At 35.5% G+C, this 27,374-nt stretch overlaps 1 protein-coding gene across 4 annotated transcripts in view; it reads right to left on the reverse strand.

Annotated features, from left to right (window-relative positions):
• Kat6b (lysine acetyltransferase 6B) overlaps positions 1-27,374 on the reverse strand; it is a 185,614-nt gene that overhangs the window by 54,050 nt on the left and 104,190 nt on the right. For all 4 annotated transcript variants that reach the window (XM_071611144.1, XM_027931246.3, XM_071611145.1 and 1 more), the window contains exons 4-7: positions 14,524-14,632; positions 4,318-4,433; positions 3,963-4,044; positions 1,393-1,525 (exon numbers count right to left, since the gene is read on the reverse strand). In XM_071611144.1, coding sequence (XP_071467245.1) covers positions 1,393-1,525; positions 3,963-4,044; positions 4,318-4,433; positions 14,524-14,632 — 440 coding nt within the window. The remainder of the gene's footprint in view (positions 1-1,392; positions 1,526-3,962; positions 4,045-4,317; positions 4,434-14,523; positions 14,633-27,374) is intronic.

Raw genomic sequence — 27,374 nt, forward strand, 5'->3', positions numbered from 1 at the left:
TTGTCCAAAAAGGATAATATGCTTATAAAGCATGTAAAAAGGAAAACTCCCTAGACTGTCTTAAAAATTCCTAAGCTCAAAGGACAATTTTGGACAAACAAAAAGTTAGGATTGGTGCCAGATGCAATTTTCAGCTGTGTCTTTTGTTTAGAAAGTTTATATCCTAATTTGGTTTTTAAAATTGGGCCCTGAGGATACAGTCCCATTTCAAGAACAATGCTTACCCAGGATGAATGCAAAAACATAATTTCTACTTCAAATAATACTAATATAAAAGATTTTATTCACAAATATGTTTTAATGTTTGCCTTTAGAAGTCAACAACAACAACAAAAACCCTCCATTTAAAAATGTCTAGCAGTAAAATGGTTTTATTAAGTTTCATAGAAAACTCTTGGAATAACCTTGCATTTTTTTCATATATTTCTTTTGTGAGGTAAAGTGAAAAAAGATACTACTCTTTTCAGTGTAGGTAATATAGTGAACTACTTTAGGTAAAGTTAGGGGAAAAATATTAAATAAGCAAGTAGCATTCTAAATGACAATGACCCATGACCCTTTCACTAAGCCTAAAGAGATGGTATGGTGACAATCTATTAGCAGAACTGCTAGATACACAAATTTACTGATTTCATTTATAAATATTTAATACTGAAAGTCAAATCTATACTTCATACAGGTTAGAAATATATTCCTTTCACTTCCTGTCTTAATTTTTCCAACTAACACTTGCTAAATGTTCTACTGGGGTTTAATGGAAATTACATGGCAACAGGATGGTGGAAGTAGGACTATCAGTAGATCTGCTGCTACAAATGTATTATCTGTATGTCCTCACACATGTGCCCTTACTAAATGCCCTTGTCTAACCCTTTGGTGACAAACAGTTATTGCACATTTCTCAGAAGTTCCCATTTTGGAAAATGGATATTCAAAAGTTATAATGCTATAAATTAGCATCAGAAGAGCAAGGCATTTTTCCAAAATGTTAACTGGAGTGACAAAAGAGATTTACCATAAGCATGGACAAATATCTTTTTTGTTTTCAAATTATCATGAAAATATTTATATAATTAAACTCTTTTAGTACTCAGCCAGTAATAAAGAAGGCTGAATGACTATTTCCAAATCTTATATTCTGCTTTCATCCTATTACTTGAAAAATGTCACTTAATATCAAGGTTACTACCAACAGAAGACCCCAAAATGCCAATTGTAATTAAAAAATGTTATTTCAAAAAATTTCCAAAGCTGATGTAAAGGAGAAATATTCCTCATCCCTTAAGTTTGGAAAAATGATGCTAAAAAAGTCTTGTGAATTTAAAGGGGATACGATCACCTACATTTTAAAGCACAACATAAAAGATTTCTTTTGATAAGATCTCAACCTACAACAATCGTTGCTTTAATTTATTTTTCGGTCGTCCAATGGGTTTTGCATATCGTCGTTTTATTTGTGCAGCTTTCTCATGAAGTAGTTTTCTTCCCTTTTTCTTTGGTCTGCAGACTTGGCAAATCCACATCCCTGAATTAATATATATATGAGAAAAATATTTTAATGTTTCATCTTAGAAGAAGATATTAAATATAAACTGCAGCTGTAATAAGCTGCCCAAGGAGGCCTGCATGTAGAACTTTACTCCAGAAAGTGGGTCATTCTCCTCAGGCAGCTATCAATGAAGGTCAGCTTCCCAGGAGTCAAGGTGCTGAGAGCAGAGGCTGCCCTATCCCAGAACCCTTCCCTAAAGCTGTTCCCAACATGTCACTAAGCTTCTCACCACCACATAAACACACATGAAAACTAACCCATTTCAGTTATTATATTTCTTTTCATTTGAAGATAGACATTTTCAAGTCAACCAGTTTTTGAAAATGACTAGAAAAAAAATTTTTTATCATCTCTTTCTGGATATTTCTAAATCTAAAAATGATGACCAGTATAATATAGAATTTTTAAATTAAAAAAATTAAGTGCTCAAAATTTTAAGTACAATGAAGCTAATAATAATTAAAATTATATGGGCTGGGGTTGTGGTTCAGCAGTAGAGAGCTTGCCTAGCATGTGTGGGGTGCTGGGTTCGATCCTCAGGCACCATATAAAAGTAAATAAATAAAACAAAGCTATGGTGTACAACTAAAAAATAAAATATTAAAAAAATAATTAAAATTATACATTTAGCATAGGGATATAGGTCAATGAATATAGGAACTAAAAAGACCAGAACAACTGACTCCTATAGATATGTTTAGCATATCAGAAAGGTCACATTTCATATAGTAGGGAAAGGATGAAATGATTCAATAAATTATCTGGAAGGAAAATAATTATTTCCAATCGCTTATAAAAATAAATTCTAGATGGATGAATATTATAATGTAAAAAATAATGTTATAAGTACTTGGAAAAATATGTGAATATTTTATATATACCAAACATGACTGACATTTAAAACTGAAGCCATAAATAAAAAGTCTCATGAATTTGACTACATTAAAAAAAAAAAAGCTTCTGTAAATCTGAAAAAAAAGGTAAGAGACACGATAGAAAAATATTAAAGGATAAAAATAAGTACTTTACAAATGAAGATATACAACCAACCAATAATCAAACAAAAAAAAAAAGCCCTTCAAGTACCAAAAAAAAAAAAAAAAAAAAAAAAATCATACATCATTATGTTATTATCAAATAGGTTAAAAAATTGAAATGTTAAATTTTTTTTAAGTGTTTTTAGACTCAATGCTGTAGTGGTGAGTGTTGGTCATAATACAGGGAAGCAGGGATTCTCATATAATAGTGATTAGTGTGAAAAATGATATAGCCTTTTATGTATATAGCCTTTGTATACAATTACTACCCTAGGAATTTAGTTTAGGAAAAAACTGGCAACATTTAAAATATCTATCATAGAGGATTGTCTAAATAATAAATTATGCCTCATTTATACAAGAGGACCCAAAATCAAATACTTTCAAGGAAGTCTCTCAGTTGTATACAAAATGAAGAAATCGAGAACATAAGACAATAGGGAGTAATGAGATTGTGGCAAAATAATGCAATGCATATCCCACCTATAAAACTCAAATTCAGAAATTTTAAAATATTGCGCCAACAAAGCATATCTGTGGTCCACAGTCACCAGGTCTGTAATCCCTGCTCTATACTACGCAATTCATATAATTCATCAAAAAATATGTTTGGGAGAACATTTAATGATGTGGGAATGCTTATAATCTATTACTGAGAGAGGGAAAAATAAGGTACCAAAACACACATAGAATGCTCTATTTCTTTTTAAAGGGTGTATGGAATCAGAGAAGGAATTTACAGTTGATTTTTCTTTCTACTTCTTTTCTGTGTTTTCTATATCATCTGTGATGTAAATGTATACATTTTGTAATAAAAAGGCAAAGGCATTTTTAAATGTTTAATATACTGCAACACAGAGTGGGGGGAAGCTCAGCTAGATTGACTTACACAATAAACAAAGAAGAAAACCCACATTTTTGTCAGACACAAGATCATTCAAATGCTCACATTAAAAATATCAACAACTGGACATGAAAATGATGATGGCTTCCTGTTGTGAGACACTGAAGTCATCATTATCATCAGGAATTTTGAAAACACAAAATTTCTTACCTGTAAATATTATACTGAATAATATAGAGCATGTCCTGAACTTTTGACCTACACAATCCAAATTCATTCTAATGGAGAAGTGGTTTGGGGAAAGAGGTGGCCTTTTATTCATTCCTAGGTCTGAACAGGAAATCTTTTTTTTTTTAATATAAATTACCCCCAAATAAAATGCTTTTATGTGTTTCTATTCACAATCTATAAGCATCTGGAGGATTGGGGGGGGGGATAGAAAAATGCTTAAGGAACCTGTATACTTCTAAAGTGCCAGACATCAGGACAAGTATATAATAAAATACATTTTTAACATTGTTTAAAAGTTCACCTTTTGGCATTCTGGAAAGTGGTGGGTCACAGCACTCCATATGGAATCCTCTATCACAGGAGTCACAAAAAAGCATATTATCCTGTAATATAACATATTAGAGCTAATTGAGACTGAAACCAACTGTAAAATGCCAAAAATTCTTATGTTGCCAGATTAATAATAATAAAATATAATGAAGGAGTACCAACTTCCCACTTGTGGTTTGACTCACAAATATTTTTAAAAATTTTAAAAAGATAGCAACATTCTATTTTTAAGAGAGAGAGAAGAGAGGAGAGAAAAAGAGAGAGAGAAAAATCTTAACACTAAAAATTAATTTACCTGGAGATGGACTACTGAGAATCATACTTACTGCATTTTTGCCTTGGATTCTACATGCACTGCATGTCTTGCATTCGATGCATTGCCACCTTAAGGCCTTTACATTTGTTGTTAATTCAGGACAAAATTTCAAACAGGATGGGTGTCCTATAAGAATAAAAAGCAAATTGCTTTATGGGAATGGTGCCTTAGAATTTTTTAAACTCCCATTCCTTGTATTTAATAGACAGTTGCTGGCCAACTAATGAACCTTAGGAATTTAAAATTTAAAAAGATCAGAGAATTCAAATTATAGATTTTCTTTGCCTTCTTTCACAATACATAACAGAATGTAACAGAATGACCATACAATTGCTTCCCCTAAGAGAAATTTGGAAATTTTACCAATTCCAACCACAAAGCTTCTGAGAACTTGAGGACAAGAAGAACTCAGCCAGTGTTCTGTTTTTCTGTGAAATCTCTTGAACACCACCTTCATCAAGTACCACCTACCCATAGCTCCTGGATTGTTGTACTGTGAGAGGGTAATTAAGTTCAAACAACTGCTCTCTCTTTGTGATGGGATCATACAACTTAAAATAACAGATTTAAACTTAAAAAAAAAAAAAAAAGCTGGGAATGCTCAATGAAATATAATTAAAATTTTGAAATGCCATACAAAAGTGTACAAAGAACATCCATTGCTGGGCCAGACCAAGAATATGCCAAAGCCATGTTGCCCCTGGATCACGGAGTTTGAATTCTGAAAGGAGGAGCAGACAGGGTGAATTTGAGAGTCAAAAAAAATGACAGATTTAGGTCAAAAGAAACAAGCCAAGAAGGATATCCTCAGGAGATATCTACCATTTTTCTGAGCACTGAGCTTTTCCACCCCATTCTGAGACCTTTTTTCTTAGCAGCACCACACACACCAAGTCTTACTGCTGGCTCCACAAAGGGCAACCAGAGAATCCAACAAGCAAAGGAACTAGCCTAGCTCCCATGAGAGACAACTCCCTGTGGTACAGGGAGTGTGAGCCTAGGTTAAAATCAGAGGGTCTTTTATCACATAACCCAAAGGAGATCTCCAAGGTTAATGTTAAGTTTTTGAATCTGGTCTTTAAATGGTAAGAACATTAGTAAATCCCATGTGAAAGAACTCACAACCAAGTTGAAAAAGAAATCTGAGGGGGTAATATTAAAAAAAAAAAAAAAGCAGATTCTGTAATTTCAAAACTGTTTTATAATTTCCTGACTTTGGCAGCCTCAATGTTTAAATATGTAGTTTGGGTTGCTTCCAAAAAGGTCCTCCTCCTTAAAACTTAACAGGTGCTTCATAAAATTCTACCCACCAGGAGATTTGGCTTTTTGAAGTAAAAACATTCCAAATCAATCATCAATACTGTTAATAAAAGCATACAATTCCCAAATTAAAAAAAAAAAGTTCAAACATCTGTATTTAAGATGTTGAGAAAATAAAATGCTGTCAGAGGATTAGGACCTCAGGCAGGAGAGACACCTAGGCAGATGTATTTAACCTCTGACATTCTTTTACAAGGGCTTCTCTAATTCAAATGAATGGAAGAAAAAGGTTTAAAGGTTTAAATATATAAAAATGTTATCAATCATCTCTCTTTGCTTAAGAATGGCAAACAAAGACAGCTTGCTTCTCAAGTTTAAGAGGGGGAGGGGAAGAGGTCTACTTTGATCAGAATCTCTCCTCCCCCTTACATAGAAAGGGGACTGAAAATTCCACTTTTAAAAAAACAGCAATTTAAATTCCACCCTTAATATGGGTCCCATCAGCTTAAACATATAACATTTATTCTTTTCCCCCGTTTTTTATTACTTCCTGTAAGTCATACATCACTAGCACATATGACCTCAATTTCATGCACTGAATTTTTCTCTACATTAAAGTCTGCTTTTGTACTTTGTAGCTTAATATTCAGTAACTAAGGTAATTCACATCATATTATAGCTTACTATTTATTACCACAGATATCCTATGAAACAGTCTTTTTAATAATTACACATTTTGAAAATTCCTGGATTTCATTTTCAATCAAGAGAAAGAAATATTCTCCTTCTTAATGCTTTCTCTCACTTCAAGTGATATTATGTCTCAAGCTACTACTAGTTAAGCTACCATATCAAATTCTAAAATCTTCAGCTTATCTTTCCTTTAGGCTACAGTCTTATTTAGCTTAAGAGAATTAGCCATAGATCCCTTCCAGCTCTAAATTTCTATGATTTTGTAAAAGATGCTGAGGGATGAAGAAACACTTCCATTTGATTTTCTCACAGTCAACTTCAAAATAACACAAAAGACTATAAGTGAGTTTGATATATTATATAATCTATAGTAGTAGGATAAAGGGAAATGATACTGTTGATAATGTAATTCCTTACTTCCTATTTAGCCATTCCATAAACTTGACAATTTTCTCAAAAATTCTTATTCTCTCTAATGACACAATTCATGGTAGTTTGTCTTTCTGAAGTTAGTTTTACTACTGTGGTTTGCAATTTATCAAATTGACAATCACAATAAGTATTCATTCATTCTTATACAAACACATTAAGTGTTCAAAGCTTAACAATAGTTTTATCTAACAAAACCAAAGAACTACTGTTTAAAATTAAACAAGTACCAATAGAACCATAAACCAGTAGGAATGATTTTTGGAGAAAGTACTGTGGAAGAAAAAAAACACATGCTCTGTAGTAGATAGAATAAGAGATGTGAAAGATATCTATGCCCATAACATGTAAATACATTACCTTTCATGGAAAAAGGGTGTGACTACAGATGTGACTAAGGGTACAGAATGTGAGATGGGGAAATTATCCCAGAATATCTAAGGTCTAACCAATCACAAAAACACAAGCAGAGAACCTTTACTGGCTGGGTTAGACAGACAAGATAAAAAAGGAGGAGGAGAGGTTCAAAGCATGAGAGGGACTCCACCTGTCATGGCAGGCTTTGCAGACAAAGGAAAGGGTCCACAAGCCAAGAACAGGGGTGGGGGTGGGGTGGGGTAGCCTCTAAAAGCTGGGAAGGGCCTTCATCTGACAGATGGGGATCTCTATCTACAAACAGAAGGAGCTTAACCCTGTCAACAGCCCAAATGAGCAAGGACCTGGGTCTTCCCATAGACCGACCATTTATTTATTTATTTGTTTATTTGTTTGTTTATTTTAGTTTTGATGGACACAGTACTTTTATTTTATTTATTTTTACGTGGTGCTGATAATCGAACCCAGTGCCTCATACATGTGAGGCAAGCGCTCTACCACTAAGCCACATCCCAGCCCTTCCCGTAGACTCTTTAGAGAGGAGCACTGTCCTGCCGATGCTTTGATGGTAATCTGGTGAGTCCCTTCTTGGATTTTTGCCCTACACATGTAAGATGATAAACATGTTGTTTTAAACCAATATACACATGGTATTTGCTAACAGCAGCAATGGAAAACTAATAAAGACAAAGACACTGAGCCCCTTGAACAGACTATCTGACCATCTATGTGTCCAACTATCCTTCCTTCAACTTAATATTTAATGAGAACTGGAGACACAGGGAGGTAAAGGATACACGATTCCCACTCCTTTGGATCATATGGTCTAGCAGCAAAGACAGACACTGAACAAAAATTAGGGCCAATGCCTGGCTATGGCGAGGTTTACGGATATAGGAGAAGCTAGCAGGAGGGTAGAGGAAGTCCTCCCTAATCAAAGGATAAGTGCGAGTAGGTGGGATTCTGCAGAGGAGGGACAGGGCTGGGGTAAGATGGCATACACAGGAGGAGCAAGGAACATGGTACAAAGGAGGAGAGAAAAGTTATCAATATAATGAATATGCAGAATATGAAGAGGATAGTGGTGTAGGATACAGTTAACAGGAATCCAATCGAGAAGAGTTTTAGGGGGCTATATGAAAAACATGGATTTTTTTCCTAAGAGTAATTGGTAGCCATGGAAAAATTCTGTGATCAAATGTATAATTTAAAAAGGTAACTTAGCTTGCAGTATGAAAAATGAATGAGAAGAAAGAAAATTAATATTAGATTTAGGTTATAGTAATAGCGATCTTGAGTGGGGCTAGTGGAGATGGATGCATGGATATATTTAAGATAAAGGATACACATTAGGATGCAGAATCAAAGGACTTTTGATGATTCCTTGGTATGAGAGAATAGGAAAGAGGGTGACTAGAAACTTCCAGTTTTGTGTCACTGAATGAGTGGCTAATGGTGTCCCATTTGCTCAAATAAATCCTGGAGAAGCAAGACATTGTTTCTAGGCTGAGATTTCTGTTACTGTTGTAGTTGTTTGGGGGAGGAAGGAGCAACTCAAGGTGATGAGCTGTTTTAGATATTAACCTTGAGGCAGTTATGAATGGACAAGTGGATACATTCTGAAAGCATGAAATTAAGGGTTCGGAGCTCAGGATAGGCTATAAGGTAAACTAAGAAACAGCTACAGGCAGAATTCTGAAGAAGCATGTAGGGGACAAAGAGAAGACAAGGAGCTAACAAAAGGCATGGAAGGAAGCGGTAGAGAAAACAGAAAATGTGGTAACACAAAAGCCAAAGAGAACATTCAATTCTTTTTTTCTTCCTTTCTCCCCACCCCACCTTTTTTTTCCTCTTTTTGGTGGTGCTAGGGTTCCAACCCAGGGCCTTCAGTGAGCTTCCACTTAGTATGATGTTGCAATTTTGAACTACACACTTATCTTAGATTTGCTAATTTAAAACACACATGCACAGAACTCATCTGTAAGATTTAACTACCTAGCGCTCTAACACTGAGCTACACCCCCAGTCCCCTATGAAAGCATTTCAAGAAAAGAAAAGATTCTCAACAAGGTCAACTGTGGCTAAGGGGAGTATCTGGTGAGGACTGAAAAACATCAATCAGATTTTGATAAAGACCGGAAAAGTGCCCATTAATTAGATTTTCCTGCTTAGAGGTCACTGTTAACTCCGACAAGCGCTATTTTAATGAAATAACAGGCTAGAAGCAGATTACTACTCTCTGTTTCTCCCTTTAGGTGACAGTCAATCCTGCTTTGAGCTTTTCAGGATAGGATGGGAATGGGGCTCACTTTCTTCCCTGCCTCCATACTTATTCCTCTTTGGAATTCTCTCTAGTAAAGTGACTCTTTTCCAACCTAATGATTCAGTCTGTATCTACTCCCTGTGAAATGGATGATTAACCAACCAATCCCTGGGAACTTTCACACAATGACCTTAAGAAATCAGTGTCCTTTTTTTTTTTTTTTTAAAGAGAGAGAGAATTTTTTAATATTTATTTTTCAGTTTCGGTGGACACAACATCTTTATTTTATTTTTATGTGGTGCTGAGGATCGAACCCAGAGCCCCACGCATGCCAGGCGAGCGGGTTACCACTTGAGCCACATCCCCAGCCCCCCCCCTTTTTTTTAACATATCCATGTACTCTGAGATGTACCTACCAGCTCCTTCTAGGAGCAGAATGCATGGAAGTTTGTTGCTGTTGTTGCTGTTTTCCTTTCCCAGGATTAACACACACACAAAAGACAACCCCAGGAAAGACTCCAGCTCTCCAGAGATGGACTCATCCTACCCTTGGCTGGTCCTCCCTTACTACACAAAAGGAATTTTTCTCCCTTTCCCAGCTGCATCGCAGCAGCCTTTTCTCTGCCTCCCACTTCAATGAGCTTCCACTTAGTATGATGCTGTAATTTTGAACTGTACACTTATCTTAGATTTGCTAATTTGAAAACACACATGCACACAACTCATCTGTAAGTAAGATTTAACCACCCAGCAATCTGAGCAGCAGACACAAAATTTCATTTGGTATAATATCTAATACTTATGTGAACCTAATTAAAGATAATTTGGTCTTAATGAGGCAAAGAGAATATAACAGTGTTAATTTCAAAGTAGGCTGATCCATGAAAGTCAAGTAAAATCACTTCCTAGTCTCAACATTTCCACAGACCTGAAAACTATCTGATGGTTCCCACATTCTTATTAGTGGCTAGAATAATCTTTCACATTTGTCTAATGTTTTACACTAACTGATATAATGTAATATAATATATAATAAAATCTTCATATCATTATTTCATTGGATCCTCACAACAGCCCTGTGGATGCAGGGTGCAGACAGGACACTTCCCATTGTACAGATCAGGAAAACTGCAGTTACACGGCCAACAAACAGCAGAAGACAAATGGACAAATGTCTGGCTGGGGACACCGCATTTGGAGCTCCCTGAACTATGTGTAATCAGTAATCACCCTCACATTTTCACTACACATAAACTTAAATAATTTTTTTTAAAAAAGAACTTCCATCAGGAAAAACAATAGTTAAATTCTGACCACTTATAGCACGGAGTCACCTTAAAAATAAAGAAATGTCCAATTGGCTTTTTTTTTTTTTTTATGATGTAAGCAGAAGGAAACATTTATTACTTACATCTCTGAAATCTAAGCAGAGTCTAAATGTGACATCATACAAATGGTACTTCAGACAGAGATGACTAAAAAGGGCTGGGCACATATGGAAAACACATTTCAGAATGATCTTCCATTTGGATCGCATCCATATTTTCTGGTTTTATACTGCTGTGACTATTTTTTCACATAAACATCTTATGTTAGGGATCCCTTTGATCATTACCAACAGTCTCAATTTAATCCTAGAACCAATGGATTGTTCTGAGTGTGAGAAAGCAGCCATCTTCACAAGGCCAACTCAGGGAGGCCAACCAATCTGTAAATCCCACTTGAGATGCTGGACTGGACTGTGATGAAGGAGCTTCCATTGTTATCAGAGGGCACTGCTGAGGCAAGTGGTATATCATATTCTTTTCTCTTTGTTCACAACAAAACAATAAAACTACAAGAATCCCCAAATCTCTAAAATTAACCATATTTTATTTTGACCCTTCAATTTAAGGAGGAATAAACAACAAAGTTCATGCATCTGATATACCATATGAAGTAAATGCCTACAAAGCATTTCACTGAGTAAGGAACAAAAGTTTTTTCTCACAAATGGAGCCAAATCCGGGCTGGCAGAGAACATGCAGGAAGATGAAGTGAATCTCCATGTGAGAGCTGGATCCCATTGCAGACCCAGAGCCCAGCACTCTGAGGCATACTCTGTCCTGCACAAACAGATATCATGACACTGGGGCTTGGATTTCTGCCATGACCCATACCTTGACTCCATAGCCACTGGCTTTCTCTACCTGAAGGCAGAGGAAGAGTCTAACAAGATGACTCTGGATACAGAAACCTTCTAGACAGTATCCTCAACCACTCATCTCCATTTGTTGAAAGGAAAACAGGAGGAATTTTTCAGAAAATAATGTTGCACTACTGACAGACGCCTAGCTGATCCTGAAAAAGTAAGAAGCCTCAGAGGAAAGGAATTTTCAGTGACCTCAAAGTGTAAAAGAGATCAGACCTCCCCTTGGCAAGTCTTCAGCCCAGAAAGACAAAAAGAGATTGATTACATCAGAAAGTCAGGGGTCTAGTGTTTAGAATTACACCTTGATACCCTGTAAAGGAGGCCCTGAAGTTATAATCGAGAAGATAATGATCTCAGATGCCTTACCTGCAAGTAAGCATATCACCAGAGGTAAGGAAATATATGAAGGGAACTTTTCTTCCTACATTTAAGTACATCTGTAGTCTGTCTAGGTACTCAGAAAAACACACCAAGAAAATAAGACAATGAAATGTATTTTTTAAATACCACCTTAAAAATCACAACAGGTAAACCCCCAGACAAGTGAATGCCACAGAACTGATCAGGCAGTTACAAAAAAGAATAATTCATTCAGAAAAGCCTCATGAGAAAACCCAAAAGATAACTACAGAGTCAGAACTGATGAGTGAGGCACTACCTCACCAGCACAGAATAGGGAGATTGTAGGGTTGAAATTTATTAAACTGAACACACAGATAATGTTTCCATGCCCTTTTGTCACTATCCATGATACCATGGCCAGGTAAAAGAATTTTAATGAATCTGTAAAGTCCATCAAAAAGACTGTCGGAATGCATTTTTCAAGCAGGGTTTGAAATGTCTTATTCCGAAGGCTCTCCACTCCACATCAGGTCCAAGAAGCTGCTGAACCGCAAAGGACCTATCAAGTTAAAACTTCATATGAGGAATAAGAATCATTCGTTTCTCAGTATGGAATATTTCCTCTACCCAACAATCAAGCAGCTGTCATAAATGATGATAAAATTTTAAATTACTTGCAGTAATCAAGGACAACAATATCAAACATGCCAAATCATAACAATGGCTGACATTTATAGTACACTTACCATAATTCTTATACACCCTGTGCTAGATTATTTACTCATGTTCTCTCATTTTATTCACATGAAATCCAAGAGGTAGTTGCTACTATCATCCCCTATTTTTTCATGAGGAACTGAGGCTTAGAATGGTTAAGTAACTATCTCAAGGTGTAGGAACTGGACTGTGGTTTGTTCTTCAATGTCCTCTTAGCCACTGCATTATAAGACTTCCTAAATAAGAGTGACAGTATGGTACAGTGTTTTGAAGGTTGGTTTTGTGTTTGTTTTTGCTTTTAATAGTGCTGGGTGTTGAACTGGATCCCATTGCAGACCCAGAGCCCAGCACTCTAAGACATACTCTGTCCTGCACAAACAGATATCATGACACTGGGGCTTGGATTTTTATTAATAATAAAACTGTATAAAAACTAAAATTTTACTTATAGCTCCATTGAGCTATACCCCCCTGAAGGTTTATTGTTTCTTAAGATGGCTATAACTAGAGAAATACTTGGCCAACAATTTATATACATGTTTTGGTGCTGTGATTCAACCCAGGGCCTTGAGCACACTTAAGCAAGTGCTTCACCACTGAGTAACGCCCCACCCATGGCCTTTGGCCATGAATTTTAAAATAACATTTGAGAAGGAAGTTTCAGTAAGCTCTAGGGGAAAAGTCTTAAAGATTAATATTCTAAACTCTTGGGCTCGGGGTTTAGTCCAGGGACACAATGCATGCGTAGCATGTACAAGGCCCAGAGTTCAATCCCTAGCATCAAAACCAAAAAACCAACAAAGGAAAAAAAACAAAAAAACAAACCCTAATAACTAGCACTTAGTATGAGTGTGTTTTTCACCTAGGCAACATAACTATTACCTGCTTATAAGAAGGAAGAATGAGGACTGTGGATATAGCTCAGTTGGTAAAGTGCTTGCCTCACATGCACAAAGCCCTGGGTTCAATCCCCAGCACCCACCCACCCCCCCAAAAAAAGGGAAGAATGGCTATTAAAACAATTTTTTTAAAATGTAAGCATGATTTATATTTTCATTACAAAACTAGAGGCAAAACTTAAAATCTGATAGAAAGAAAAAGACAGAGGTAAAACCTACCATGACAGCACCTGGGGTTCTATACTTTGCTAACAACCCAGTGTTTCTATCCAGCAATTCCTTGATTTTAGCATCATCTTCTGTACACAGTACCCTTTTCCTGTCTTAGTCAAGGCAATCTAAATTTCTTTCTCGCCTAATGTTTTGGGGTTTGCTTGTTTTTGTTTTTTGTTGTTTACTGGCAGTATAGGTGGTTTGACCTTGGGCCTCAAGAATGCTAGGCAAACACTCTATCACTGAGCTATATCCATAGCCTTTTTAATTTTTATGCTGAGACCAAGTCTCATCAAATGTAAAGCCTGGTCCTCCTGCCTCAGCCTCCCAAGTTTCAAGGAATGTAGGTGGGTGAAATCATGCCTGGTTACATGCTTGATGATTTACTGAATCAAATGTTATAGTTTCCAGAATTCTGTACCCTTTTTTTGGAGTTGGTCAAAACTGGGCTGCAATATTACATTTTACCAGCTGGTGTCATGATATGAAATAGCATAAACTTCAAATCACATACCACTTGAGACTTCAGATTACATAAAACAAAAGTACTTCCAGTTGCATTCAGCTTCAAAACTGGGAAATCACTGTACAAAATATATAAAAAGCTCCAGGTGCAAGTGTTACACCTATAATCTCAGTGATTTTGGAGGCTAGGATGAAGGATCTCAAGTTTGAGGTCAGTCTTAGCACCTTGGCGAGATCCCGCCTCAAAATAAAAAAACAATACAGGGTCAGAATATAGCTCAGGGTAGAGCCCTAGGTTTAATCCCCAGTACCACAAAATAAAAACAAACAAAACATACACCAAAAACACCCACAAAAAGTGTAACTTACCACTACTGCCACAATCTGCACAAGACAGGAGTTCTTCTGGCTTCTTTTCGCGATTTGATTCTTTAGTTCCCAAACAGAAGCTACATATTGGAATGGGATCGGCACGGGGCTATGATAAAATTAAAATGAAAACACAGGTTACTTTTCATTTCAAAATTTAAAACATTAAAATCAAAAGCTTCTTAGATATTTTATGAACAAAAAGAACCAGCTAAATTAGGTATTCAAATCAATATTTTCTAATAAAAATATCTTAAAAGTATTTGATACTAAATTATTAATTGACTAATACTCGTAGGTATAGTAATATATAAGACCCAGAAGTCATTTTTATTAAACCAGTGGAACCTAAGACCTTTATGTACTATATAACCTTCTGAAATGAACATTATTCAAGATTCATTTAAAATCTCAATCATTCCCAAGTCTATATGCCTATAATAAACTGGTTCACCTATTCAGTGTTATAATCCATGAATATCATCTAGTTAGGTCAAATTATTCAGCTAAATCAGTATTAGAGTCCATGAATATTACCTACTTATTTAATTAAACTTTATCAAATGTTATAATGCAGGTTACTATTATTCACCTATTAAATACGGAACATAAAAATGTTGGTATGTTTTGGGGCTAGGGCTGTAGCTAAGTGGTAAAATACTTGCCTCGAATGTGTGAGGTACTGGGTTCTATCCTTAGTACCACATAAAAATAAACAAAGATACTGTGTGTTCATCCAAAAAAAAAAAAAAATGTTGGTATGTTTTTAGGTGACATGTTAACGGAGAATAAAGAATTTAGCACAAACTAAAATTCTCTGAATCGCTTCAGAAGAGATCAAAGACTATTTTGGGCACCAAGATTTTCTAAAGGAAATCACAGCACAGTACAGCACACACAAGAGATAAATTCTCGATCTTGGACATTCCTACTTTATAAAAGAAACAACGAAACATTTGTCTAACCCCCTAGCACCCCTTAAATCTCACTACGGAAATTGCTTTTTTAACAATGTATAAATCTACATACATTTTAGTATCTCCATTGTTACTGACTACTACCAGCAATGCTAGTATTCCCATCCATATGAATATGGCTAGCTGTGCCTACAGAGCTGGTCACATTATTTCGAACAGCCAAAACTGTATAAAAACTAAAATTTTATTGCATATTTCAAGCATTCACACATGTTGCCTGCTAGCCATCTGAATGTTACTATGATGTCTTTATATTTGAATCTCATGAATCAAAAATTCAGGGCAAGAAAACCAACATTATCACAAATGTTTTTAAATATAAATCAAAAACAAGACTTAATCTTGTAGCTATACATCAGCATAGAACAAAGATTATCTATTCAGCCATTCAGTCCCAAATGTCTACGACACTGCTCCTGGTTCACAGTCAGCACTCAAAATATATGTGCTAATTGAATAAAACAGTATATGCTACTTAAAAAAAAAAACAAAAAAACATAAAACAAAAAACAAACTCATCTCTAAAATAATACTTCAAATGGTTATAATGATTCCAACAAATGTCTTCGTTCATTGTGACATGTCATCAAAATCAAGAATTTATCTTATGACCAAGCCTTTACAGAACTTTTAATATTGACTTTTAATTTTATCTTACAATATTAGTGTTCATTATTTTGCCCTTACTTTAAGCTTATTTGTTCTTTTATTATGCAAAGGCTTTCTGAGGTATCTATGAAAATGTAGCCTCTGTTAAAAAGCAATGAAAATGTAGCCTCTGTTAAAAAGCAGAGTATGAAACATCCTGCATTAGAAAAACCAAAAAAGACAAGCTACGACAAATTGGTCACTGACTCTAGCCACGGTTTTTTAAATGCCAGATAATCAGCACTGCATAATTATGGATCCATAGTTATTACTTGCAACTGCTCAACTGCAGTACCTTGGGAACACTTTTGTTCCTTTAAATAGCAATTAAAAGAACAATCTGGTTTTAAAGTGACAACAATCCCCTGATAGATTCTAGCTAAAACACAGTCCTCCTACTAATGGGATTCCTGCTTTCATTTGATAGAACAATGTTCAAGCCATTGCCGCCATTCTTGCAGTGATAAATAATTTACGAAATGTCACATATCATTCATGCAATGAAACAAATCCAAATCTGCAATCCCATTTTTTGTTCCCAGATGAATTTTTTTGCTGTGAGAGAGACATGGCCATCAGCCAGCATTCATGCTCATTTTTCGTTTTTAACTAAAGGTAACACAAAGGACAAAGGTTGCTAGTAGTTCATGGCCAGAAAGACTGATGTCCTGCACTCTGCCCAATCACAGAAAGCATAGATGCTATCGCTTCATGCTACATTCAAGGGAACCCCACCATACTGGTGGATGCTCACAACCATTTATTTAAGGATAACTATCTTACAATACTCCATAAAACCACTGCATTATACAGAAATGTCTGCCCTGCTGAATTATTGATAATTCAAAGCACTTTTTGCTAACCTCAGTGTAGCCGAGTCTAATTAACTTTAAAAAATTGTCACTTGCATGAAATGAAACTTTTACAGTAATGCATGTAAATGGGCCACAGAATTATTATGATTCACTATTCTCAATCAGACTACATATAAACTATTTTAAAAAATAACCCCTTGTAATAAAGTAAAATAGACTGCAGTCAGAAAGAGGTCCGAGTAAATGGCAATTTGATTCCATACAAATCACTATAGACAAGTGATACTTAAGAGGTTTGAAAATGGAACTCCAAATCTCCAAATTAAATCCTTTCTTTGAAATCTCATGAAGACACCTAACATGTTGATTACATTTTCTCATCAACATGTCTGATTGTTCTAAACTAATTTTAAGAAGGAACACTCATGGACAGATCTAAATATGAAAATAAGCATATTCTGCTCAGGGAGCATCCCTTTCAGGCAATGGCCCTGGGTCAGCTTCAAGGCTAGAGGCCCATTCTACAATATCTCATTTAATCTCTGTAACTAGGTTGTGTGTATTATTCTCATTTTAGAGAAAATTAAGGGTTGAAGATGTTAAGTAACTTTTCTAAATGTTGCACAGTTTCAAACATAGAGCTGAAACTGCCCTCACTCTGTCCATTTCTTACCTATCAGTGTCAACAGCTATTATGAAAGTATACATAATCTCTTCTAGTCAATTTCTCCCATGAAAAATTGCAAATGTTTTAAAAACTACTAAAAAGACAATCACTACTATAATCATATTCATTAGATTATTAATTGCAATGGAGGAAAGGTACTTCCACAATGAAGAAAATTGGTTGACACTTCCTGCACCAACATAGAACAAACTGACATCATGTGCCTCCAAGCGCTGCCTTAGCACGGCCTACATAGTTTCTTGGTGAATCTAATTATAAGGAAACAATCAGGCAAATTCAAGTGGAGATATATTCTGTACAACAACTTACCTACACATTTTAAAAATGTCAATATCATGCAAGACCCAAAGAAGGGCAGAACCAGAACCAATCTAGGAAACTAGTGATGTGAAAACTAAAAACAATATAGGATCCTTGACTGGATTCTGGATCTTTTAAAAATAGACACTGGATGTTAAAGAATGTTACTAGGATAATTAGAAGAACATACACTAAATATGAGATAACACATAAATCAAATATAATAAATCTCGAGTAAACATTGTGATTATGTAGGATAATGTTTTTGTTCTTAGGAGATATATGATGAAATATTTAGAAGTGTCATGATGTCTAACTCTCAAATAATTTAGAGGGAAAAAGAAAAACCTACATGTGTATATAAGTATGCAGAGTAGGAGAGAGAAAGCAAATGTGGCAAAATGTTAATGTTTGGTGAAATCTATGTAATGGGTATATGGGTATATTTTATTCCTTCAACTTTTTTGCATGTTTACACTTTACCAAACAAAAACATGGAAAGTTGAACAAAAAAGTACACCTCTGCTCTCAAAAGAGGTCTAGAACAAATTACCAAATAGTTAGATTATAAGCATTAATAAACTAAAGTATCTCAATCCAATTACCAAGGCACAGGAAATGCAGAGGACAGTACAACATATTAATCTATAGAGCAGGGAGATATTAGTACCAAGACTCTAAAGGATAAATGACCCAGTTTCTTCAAAAATAAAACAGAAGGAAAAGCAAGAATATAAGATCTAGACATGGAAGAAGAATGAGCAGGCTAAGAGAGACTTAGGCATATGAGCCAATCAAACATGGGGTTTACCTTAAGATCATGATTAAAACAGTGTATGACAAAAAAAAAAAAATAAAAGATTATGATCTAGTGAAGGAAACAGGGTTATCTAGTTAAAGAAACTGTTGGGAGGGGCAATATGGGTATCTTCATCAAGGTAGAAGGGAGAGATTTGTTCTCCATGGCTTCAGAGTCTGAAACTTGAACTAACTAGGGTATCATACAGAGACTTTCCAACAGAGTTGGAAATAGAATAGAATGGATGATTTTTTTTAATTTAATTTAATTTTTTTTTTTTTTTTTTTTTTGGTGCCAGGGATTAAACCCAGGGACACTTAACCACATCCACAGCCATTTTTATTTTTTATTTAGAGACAAGTTCTAGCTAAATTGATTAGGGCATCGATAAATTACTGAGGTTGGCTTTAAACTTGTAATCCTCCTGCCTCAGTCTCCCAAGTCACTAGGATTATAGGCATGTGTTGCTGTCCCAGGTGGATGATTCCTTTTTTATCCTCCTTCATTTATTTTTATTTTTAAAATTATGGTAAACATATACAATATAAAATTTCATTTGAAGCCAAAAAATTCATAACAAAATTTACCATTTAACTTTAAGGGTACAGTTGATCACAATGCTGTAGAAATATCACCACCAGCCACTTCCAGAACAGTTTCCATCTTCCCAACTGACACTGCACCTGTTAAGAACTAACTCTCCACTCTACCTTTCCCACCCCTGGCAATCACCATTCCCCTTTCTGTCTTTGTGCGTTTCTCTGTTGTTGGTATCTCATATAAATAAAGTCAATATGATATCTGTAGACTGGATTACTCTTGAGGCGCAGTAGGCCCTGTAATTAAAAGATCATAGAGAGGTTGGATGAGCCCTGGCATGGTGAGGATGCGACAGTGCACAAAATCATCATGCTCAAAAAGGAGATCTAGGTCCTTTCCAGACCCAGTATTTTAATGGTTGTAAGGTTGAAAAATCTCTAAATCCTTTTTTCTAGCTTTCATTTGTTACTGTCTTACAAACACATTTCAAGAACCTTTGAGACTTCTGATCCAAAGTAAAACAGCTTTTCCTGAAGAATCCAAAGCAGCTTTATTTTTGTTAGTGGTTACTTTTATTTCTGCCCAGAAGGAAACAACAAATTGTTAGTCTTCTTAGTCTAAGTAACTGGACATAAGTAAATGAAAGCTCATATAGGAGAGCAGAACCTGAAGTATTCAGGCTCACATCCTCTTCCTGACAATGACAAAAGGGGGTTTTGAAGGCCATTTCCATGTTCTGTGTTCACAATGATCAGAGACATTAACCCTCTTTTTCCTTAATCTCTTATGGATATGGCTGAGATCTCTGCAGCTTTCTTGAAATTATTACATAACAAACCGTTTTAGTAATCCCAAGTGTTAAGAATGAAACAATACATCATTTTTTCATTCATACTTGCAACATGGAAAGACCTGGATTTAAATTCTGCTTTCTGAGCCTCGGGTTTCCTCATCATAAAAGTGCCTAACAGTTGTCTGGCTCTGGGGTTTCTAAAAGTTCAAGTGTGAGTGACTGGAAAGTACTTGTAAATTATAAAGTTTGATTCAAGTCCTTAATAAATACTGGCACAAATTAATTGTTCTGGAGTTCACAATTACTCTACAAAAGACTGATTCTCCAAACTCCTATGATGAACATTAATTTTTTTTTTGAGAGAGAGATTTTTTTTTAATATTTATTTTTTAGTTTTCGGCGGACACAACATCTTTGTTTGTGGTGCTGAGGATCGAACCTGGGCCGCACACATGCCAGGCGAGCGCGCTACCGCTTGAGCCACATCCCCAGCCCCGATGATGAACATTAATCTAACGCCTTGTTTTTATTAAAGAATGAATTAATAGGGAGTACAAGGAACAGTGCAGAAAATACCTCAACTGAGAGCCAAGAGGCCTGTAGTTATTAGTAAAAGGAAAAGGAAAAGGAAAAGAACAGATATCAAAAGAAGGAAAGCATAAACAAATAAACCTTAAGTGAATAATACTACAAAAGCAAAGATGAATATAAATCTATAATCCCCAAGTATCAAATAGTTCATCATTGGAGAACTATACTTGAGCTCAGACAACTCAATTCATTTACTCCAAATCTACTTTTGTGGAAGGGCTGTTTTAAGACTCTTTTACAGCTCTTCAATTTGTGCCTCTTTCTTATATTGTCCTGAAATCTGAAGTCTAGGTGATTCCTTGCTGCTTACCACAATGCTATTCCTAGGTGTTTCATTGGTGCTGAACACAAACCCTATGGGACAAGACCTGGTGGTACCTTCTATCTCCATTTTATAGGTAAGTTAAACATCCCCTAGTGTCACATTGCTACTAAGTTTGATGACTCCAAGACCCTCTCTCTTTTGCTTTTCCCAAGGTATGTCCCACATTTCTTTTGGATCTTGGTTCAGGTATCCCCTTATCATGGAGGCTGCCCCTGACCATCCTCCGCGAAAATGTATTCCACTGGCAAAACTAGATCCTCCAAACTTTGCTTCCTTTTTCTTTCACTTTTTTTTTAATTGGTGCATTTTAGTTGGACATAATGGTGGGGATTTTTTGTTACATCTTCACACATATACACAATATAACAATATTGTTCCCTACCCCTGCTACCTTATTTTTCTTCATACCATTGGTCACTCTTTGGCATAGTATGTATCACTTATTTATTTATTTTCTCTTACTAAATGATATACTTAAACAAGGTAGAGTCTATTCATTGCTGAGGCCCAGCATTTGTTGATCAAATGAACAAACTGTTTTGAGGCTGGGAAGTGGTTTCCTCAATTTAACAGGTCTTAAGATATTGACTACTACCATTTATTTTCATGTATGTCCTTAATGACTATAAACATGGCAAGGAGGGCAACTATCAATGGCCAGGTAAGGTTCTATCACTCTCTAGACTGATTTATTTATTTTTACTCTGGCAAACATAATGAATAACATTTATGTTTGTTATCTGACAAGTAAGGGCCAAATTTTAAAAATCATTTAGGAAGGGTAAGATTTTTGCCTAGCATGCACAAGGCCCACAATTCTATCCCAGCACCACAAGCAATGAGAAAAAGAAAAGAAAAAATGATCTGGGGGCTGGGGTTGTGGCTGAGTGGTAGAGCACTTGCCTACTAGCACGTGTGAGACACTGGGTTCGATCCTGAGCACCACATAAATAAATAAATAGAATCAAGGTATTGTGTCCATCTACAACTAAAAAATATATATATTTAAAAAAATGATCTGGAACTATTAGGGCTTGCTCTAGAATAATCATTATAGGTTGTCTTGAAGATAAATTTTGGATCATGACCAGTTGCCAGCATCAAGTTGTGGTGACACCCTCACCCTATCTCCTACTTTCCCTCTCAAGAAAGAATATAAGTAAAACAAGAAAAAGAAGAAAAACATTAAGTAAAATGATTACACTACAATGAGAGTAACACAATTCTGTGAGTACAGATTTTTCTATTTTTAAGAGAAAATACAAACTTTTGCGTTTCATTATCAGTTAATAAATTATTGTCTACAACTTCATAATTGATAGCATTACAACAAACAGAGGTTGAAAACTGTTCCTGTTGTTTTTAGAGTAACTAACATCCTTTTTTGCCATTTCAGCATACTATTTGACACTTACCTAATAAATAACTAGACTTCATTTCTTGCCACTAAACCCACTTATTCAACTGATGTCTGTAGGATCAGATCAAGCCCATTCCTAATTAGGATACAGATCATGCACACTCAGGACTTTCCTTTACAGCAATCCATTTAATATGCAGTCTTCAGAAATTCACTAATTCTAGAAGTAGGGACAGCCTGTGATGCTATAAAGCATCTTATTTTTTTCAAACCCTATCTTGCTCCTGGGTGCATTTGCAATAACTGTGGCAGAGCCCCTCCACAGCATGGAAGTTCAGTGCCCAGCACACCCTTGGAGCAGCACAGGTCTACTTCAGACCCTTCAGGGCAGAACAGAACTCTGTTTATGACATGCCTACTGCCATTTTTTTCTGCACTCATGTACCCTTTGCTTTACTCTAAGCCAATTCTTGCAATTTCATCATGAATTTGAACCTGAATAGACACTAAATAATTTTTTTCCAGAAGGTAACTAGGAATATACTTAATATGTTACACCGGCAACAATTCTACCATAATTTTTCCTCTGGCTATATATATTTTCATTGTATCACCTCCCCTGCTCATTATACTTCTCTGTGGGTAATTGGTTCTGTGAAGGAATACTATACCATCCCCACTGGCTCTGCGGATTGAGTTTCTGTATTATTCTGGGCAAAAGGATTTATTATTGTTAATGTATGGAGATCTTGAATGTGATGGCTATATTTTACCTCCTTGTCATAGTGATGAGGGTTCTCTGTATTTTAAGAGTAACAATAAGTAAATAAAATTTAAAAAAATATTTAAAAGACTCCCTATAAACATTCAGAAAAATATATCCTGTCTTTTTTCATTTAAAAAATAATTTAGAAACAAAAATATACCAATAACCACTTACTACTGAGAAATTCCCATCAAAGTTGTATTCAGAAATATGAAATAAAGGATTGGTCAGAAAGGACTGAAGAAGAGAAGAAGCAGGCTTTCCAAGAACATCAGCCACAACAGCTATCAATGTATGAATTTAATTGAAATGCTCACACTGTATCCTGTAGTCTAGAACTTGTTCTAATTAGGCAGGTGTACCATTTATAAGAGTGCTGATTAAGGAAAGTGATTCTATTGGAAGGAAACAAATTAAATCCTGCACACTGTGTTTAACAATAGCATCTCATTTGTTTTTTGTTTTGGTTGCTGTTGTTGTTTTGGTAGATTTTCCTGTGAATTTTGAAAAGGGAAAATGAAACAATTGTGCTTCCTAGAGCCTTCAATTTCTTATCTGGACAGGGACTTAGCTTTTAAGATTACATCTGTTAAGTCTCTCCTCTACCCTTGCCATTAGAAACTGCAGATATTGCATTTATCTTCCTAAGAGGGATCAACTCTGACTCAACACAGCTGGAAATTCAACACATGGTACAGAAAGTCTGTTTAGAATTCACAAACTATTCTTTTTGGCAAGCATGTCGCGGTATCTGAAATATAAACCCTACATTTATATTAGCGATATACTTTAGATTCAGAAAAATAGAATTTTAAAATCAACTTGCATAAGTGTCACAAAGCTTCAGCAGTTCCTTTTGTAAAAAAAATTCATTTAGTATCTTTCTTGTGATTTGCAGTTATAGTGTTTGAAGACCTTTATTAAAGCAGGTCCAAACTTTGAGATCATTATTTCTTTAAGGATAAGAAAAAAACTGACAGGAACATAAATAGATATTCTATCTTAAAGATGGCAAAAAAAAAGAAAAGAAAAGAAAGACAAAAACTCCAGCACTGAATTTTGAAAATTCACTGGGAATTTAGGAATTCTGTATTGTAATTCATCTACATGACTTGGGGATTTGTCCCAGGTAAGGCTAGAAGAGCAAGCAGTGATGGAGAGATTAAATGACAGGCATATCACCAACATGCAAGAAAAGGCAAACGCGGGCTGCTGCTAGGGAGAGCTGCATATCAGCTAGAGGTAAGGGCACCAAGGCAACCATGTGAGTCTAGATACATGCCTACAACTCTGCCCAGGCACAATGTGAACTGAATATAGCCATTCTCCTCACAAATCCCACCAAGAGAAACCCACACTAACTGCTCACAGACAGAGCTCAACTGAACTGAATTTAATTAGATCCAAAAAAAGAAGTAGAATGCAAATATAAGACATAGGTAGGTAGATATTAACAAGCTAGAAAAGCCATGTTAGTCACTTTCTCAATAATATTATTGTCACCACCACTACCACCACCCCCGCTCCGACAATACTGCACATTCACAGATATTTTCATGGCAATTGAGATGCTACATGCCACTCAGTGCAATACTAATATTTACTCAGCACCCAAAGTACACCAGTACTCCAAGGGTTCACCTTCACAGAACCAATGAAAGAAATATAATTCCATTAGTACACTTAATTCTCAATTGCCCTGTGGTATACAAACCATCTGGTATACAGAATTTCCATGCCCTATTTGGCTTTTGTTTTCTTCAGTTCCTCCAACTCTTTCAATTACAGTATTCATAAGCAGGAAGACAAGAGGATTGCTTGGATAATTACTAACCTAGTGTCAAGAACTGTGATGTTGTTTTTTGGAGTTAGTTCTGTATTGCAGAATATTTGTCCTTTAAGACCCTTCTGGAGATAAAAGTTCCAGATCTACTGGAGCTTTAGGCCAGGCACCATCTTGGGCCCTTGCTTGAACATATCTCAGAGACTATGCCCCCTGGAGCCAAAGCATCACCTCCAGCTGGTGGGAGCTGCACAATCCTAAGACCCTCCCCATCACCAACCTACAGTAGGGCCAGGAAAAGAAACACCCACCAGACATGATGGGCCTTACCTCTAGGACAAGAATTTTTCAGTTAAATTTTCTAGAAGTTTCTAAGTGTACAAAAGTCCACTAAAGGTATATAAAAAGAAATGCACAAGAATTTCTGTGTATATGTGTTTTCATTTCTCTCAGTTGAATACCAAGAAGAGAAACTGCTAGGTTATAAAGTAGATAATATATGTTTAACCATACCAGAAATGCCTAGCTAGGCTGATCAAGAAAATACAAAAATGCAAATGGCCTATACCAGGAAATAAGGAGAAGATATTACTACAGACTTTGAAACCATTAAAATAATTAGAAATGCTATGAGCTATGTTTTAAAATGTTATGAGTTCATTCCTTAAAAGAAGAAAAAGTCAACAAATAAATGACTTAACACTACATCTCAAAGCCCTAGAAAAAGAAAAACAAATCAACACCAAAAGCAGCAGAAGACCGGAAATAATTAAAATCAGAGCTGAAACCAATGAAATTGAAACAAAAGAAACAACTGAAAAAACTGACAGAACAAAAAGTTGGTTCTTTGAAAAAATAAATAAAATTCACAAACCCTTAGCCACGCTAACAAAGAGAAGGAGAGAGGAAACTCAAATCACTAACATACGTGATGGAAAAGAAAATAACACAACAGACACTATAAAAATACAGAAGATAATTAGAAATTATTTTGAAAACTTGTACTCCAATAGAAAATATCAAAGGCATCGACAAATTTCTAGAGTCATATAATTTGCCCAAATTGAATCAGGATGATACACACAATTTAAACAGATCAATTTCAAGTGACAAAATAAGAGAAGCCATCAAAAGTCTACCAACCAAGAAAAACCTAGGACCGAACAGATACACAGCTGAGTTCTACAAGACCTTTAAAGAAGAACTAATACTAATACTCTCCAGTATATTTCAGGAAATAGAAAAAGAGGCAGCACGTCCAAACTCATTCTATGAGGCCATTATCACTCTGATTCCAAAACCACGCAAAGACACATCAAAAAAAGAAAACTTCAGACCAATATCTCTAACGAACATAGATGCAAAAATTCTCAATAAAATTCTGTCATACCAAAAACAAAAACATATGAAAAAGATCATGCACCATGATCAAGTGGGATTCATCGCAGGGATGCAAGGTTGGTTCAACATAAGAAAATCAATAAATGTAATTTATCACATCAATAGACTTAAAGATAAGAATCATATGATCATCTCAATAGACAAATAGAGAAAAATAGACTAATAGAGAAAGCATTCAACAGAATACAGCACCCCTTTATGTTCAAAACACTAGAAAAACTAGGGATAACAGGAACATATCTCAACATCATAAAAGCTATCTAGGCTAAACCCCAGGACAACATCATTCTAAATGGAGAAAAATTGAAGGCATTCCCTCTAAAAACTGGAACAAGACAGGGATGCCCTCTTTCACCACTTCTATTTAACATAGTTCTTGAAACACTGGCCAGAGCAATTAGACACACGAAAGAAATTAAAGGGATAGGGCTGGGGATGTGGCTCAAGCGATAAGGCGCTCGCCTGGCATGCGGGGCACTGGGTTCGAATCTCAGCACCACATAAAAATAAAATAAAGATGTTGTGTCCACCAAAACTAAAAAATAAATATTAAAAAAATTCTCTCTCTCTCTCTCTTTAAAAAAAAAAAAAGAAATTAAAGAAATACACATAGGAAAAGGAACTCAAATTGGCACTATTTGCTGATGATACGATTCTATACCGAAAAGACCCTAAAAGTTCCACCATAAAACTTCTAGAATTAGTAAATGAATTCAGCAAAGTAGCAGGATATAAAATCAACACCCATAAATCAAAGGCATTTCTGTATCAGACAAACCCTCAGAAAGGGAAACGAGGAAAACTATCCCATTTTCAAGAGCCTCAAAAAAATAAAATACTTGGGAATTAACTTAACAAAAGAGGCGAAAGATCTATATAATGAAAATTACAGAACCCTAAAGAAAGAAATCAAAGAAGACCTTAGAAGTTGGGAAGATCTACCTTGCTCTTGGATAGGCAGAATTAATATTATTAAAATGACCATACTTCTAAAAGCACAGATAAAATGCAGTTCTGATCAAAATTCCAGTGACATACCTCACAGAAATAGAAAAAGCAATCATG

Source organism: Marmota flaviventris, chromosome 4 (genome assembly GCF_047511675.1).
Source record: "Marmota flaviventris isolate mMarFla1 chromosome 4, mMarFla1.hap1, whole genome shotgun sequence".
NCBI lineage: Eukaryota > Metazoa > Chordata > Mammalia > Rodentia > Sciuridae > Marmota > Marmota flaviventris.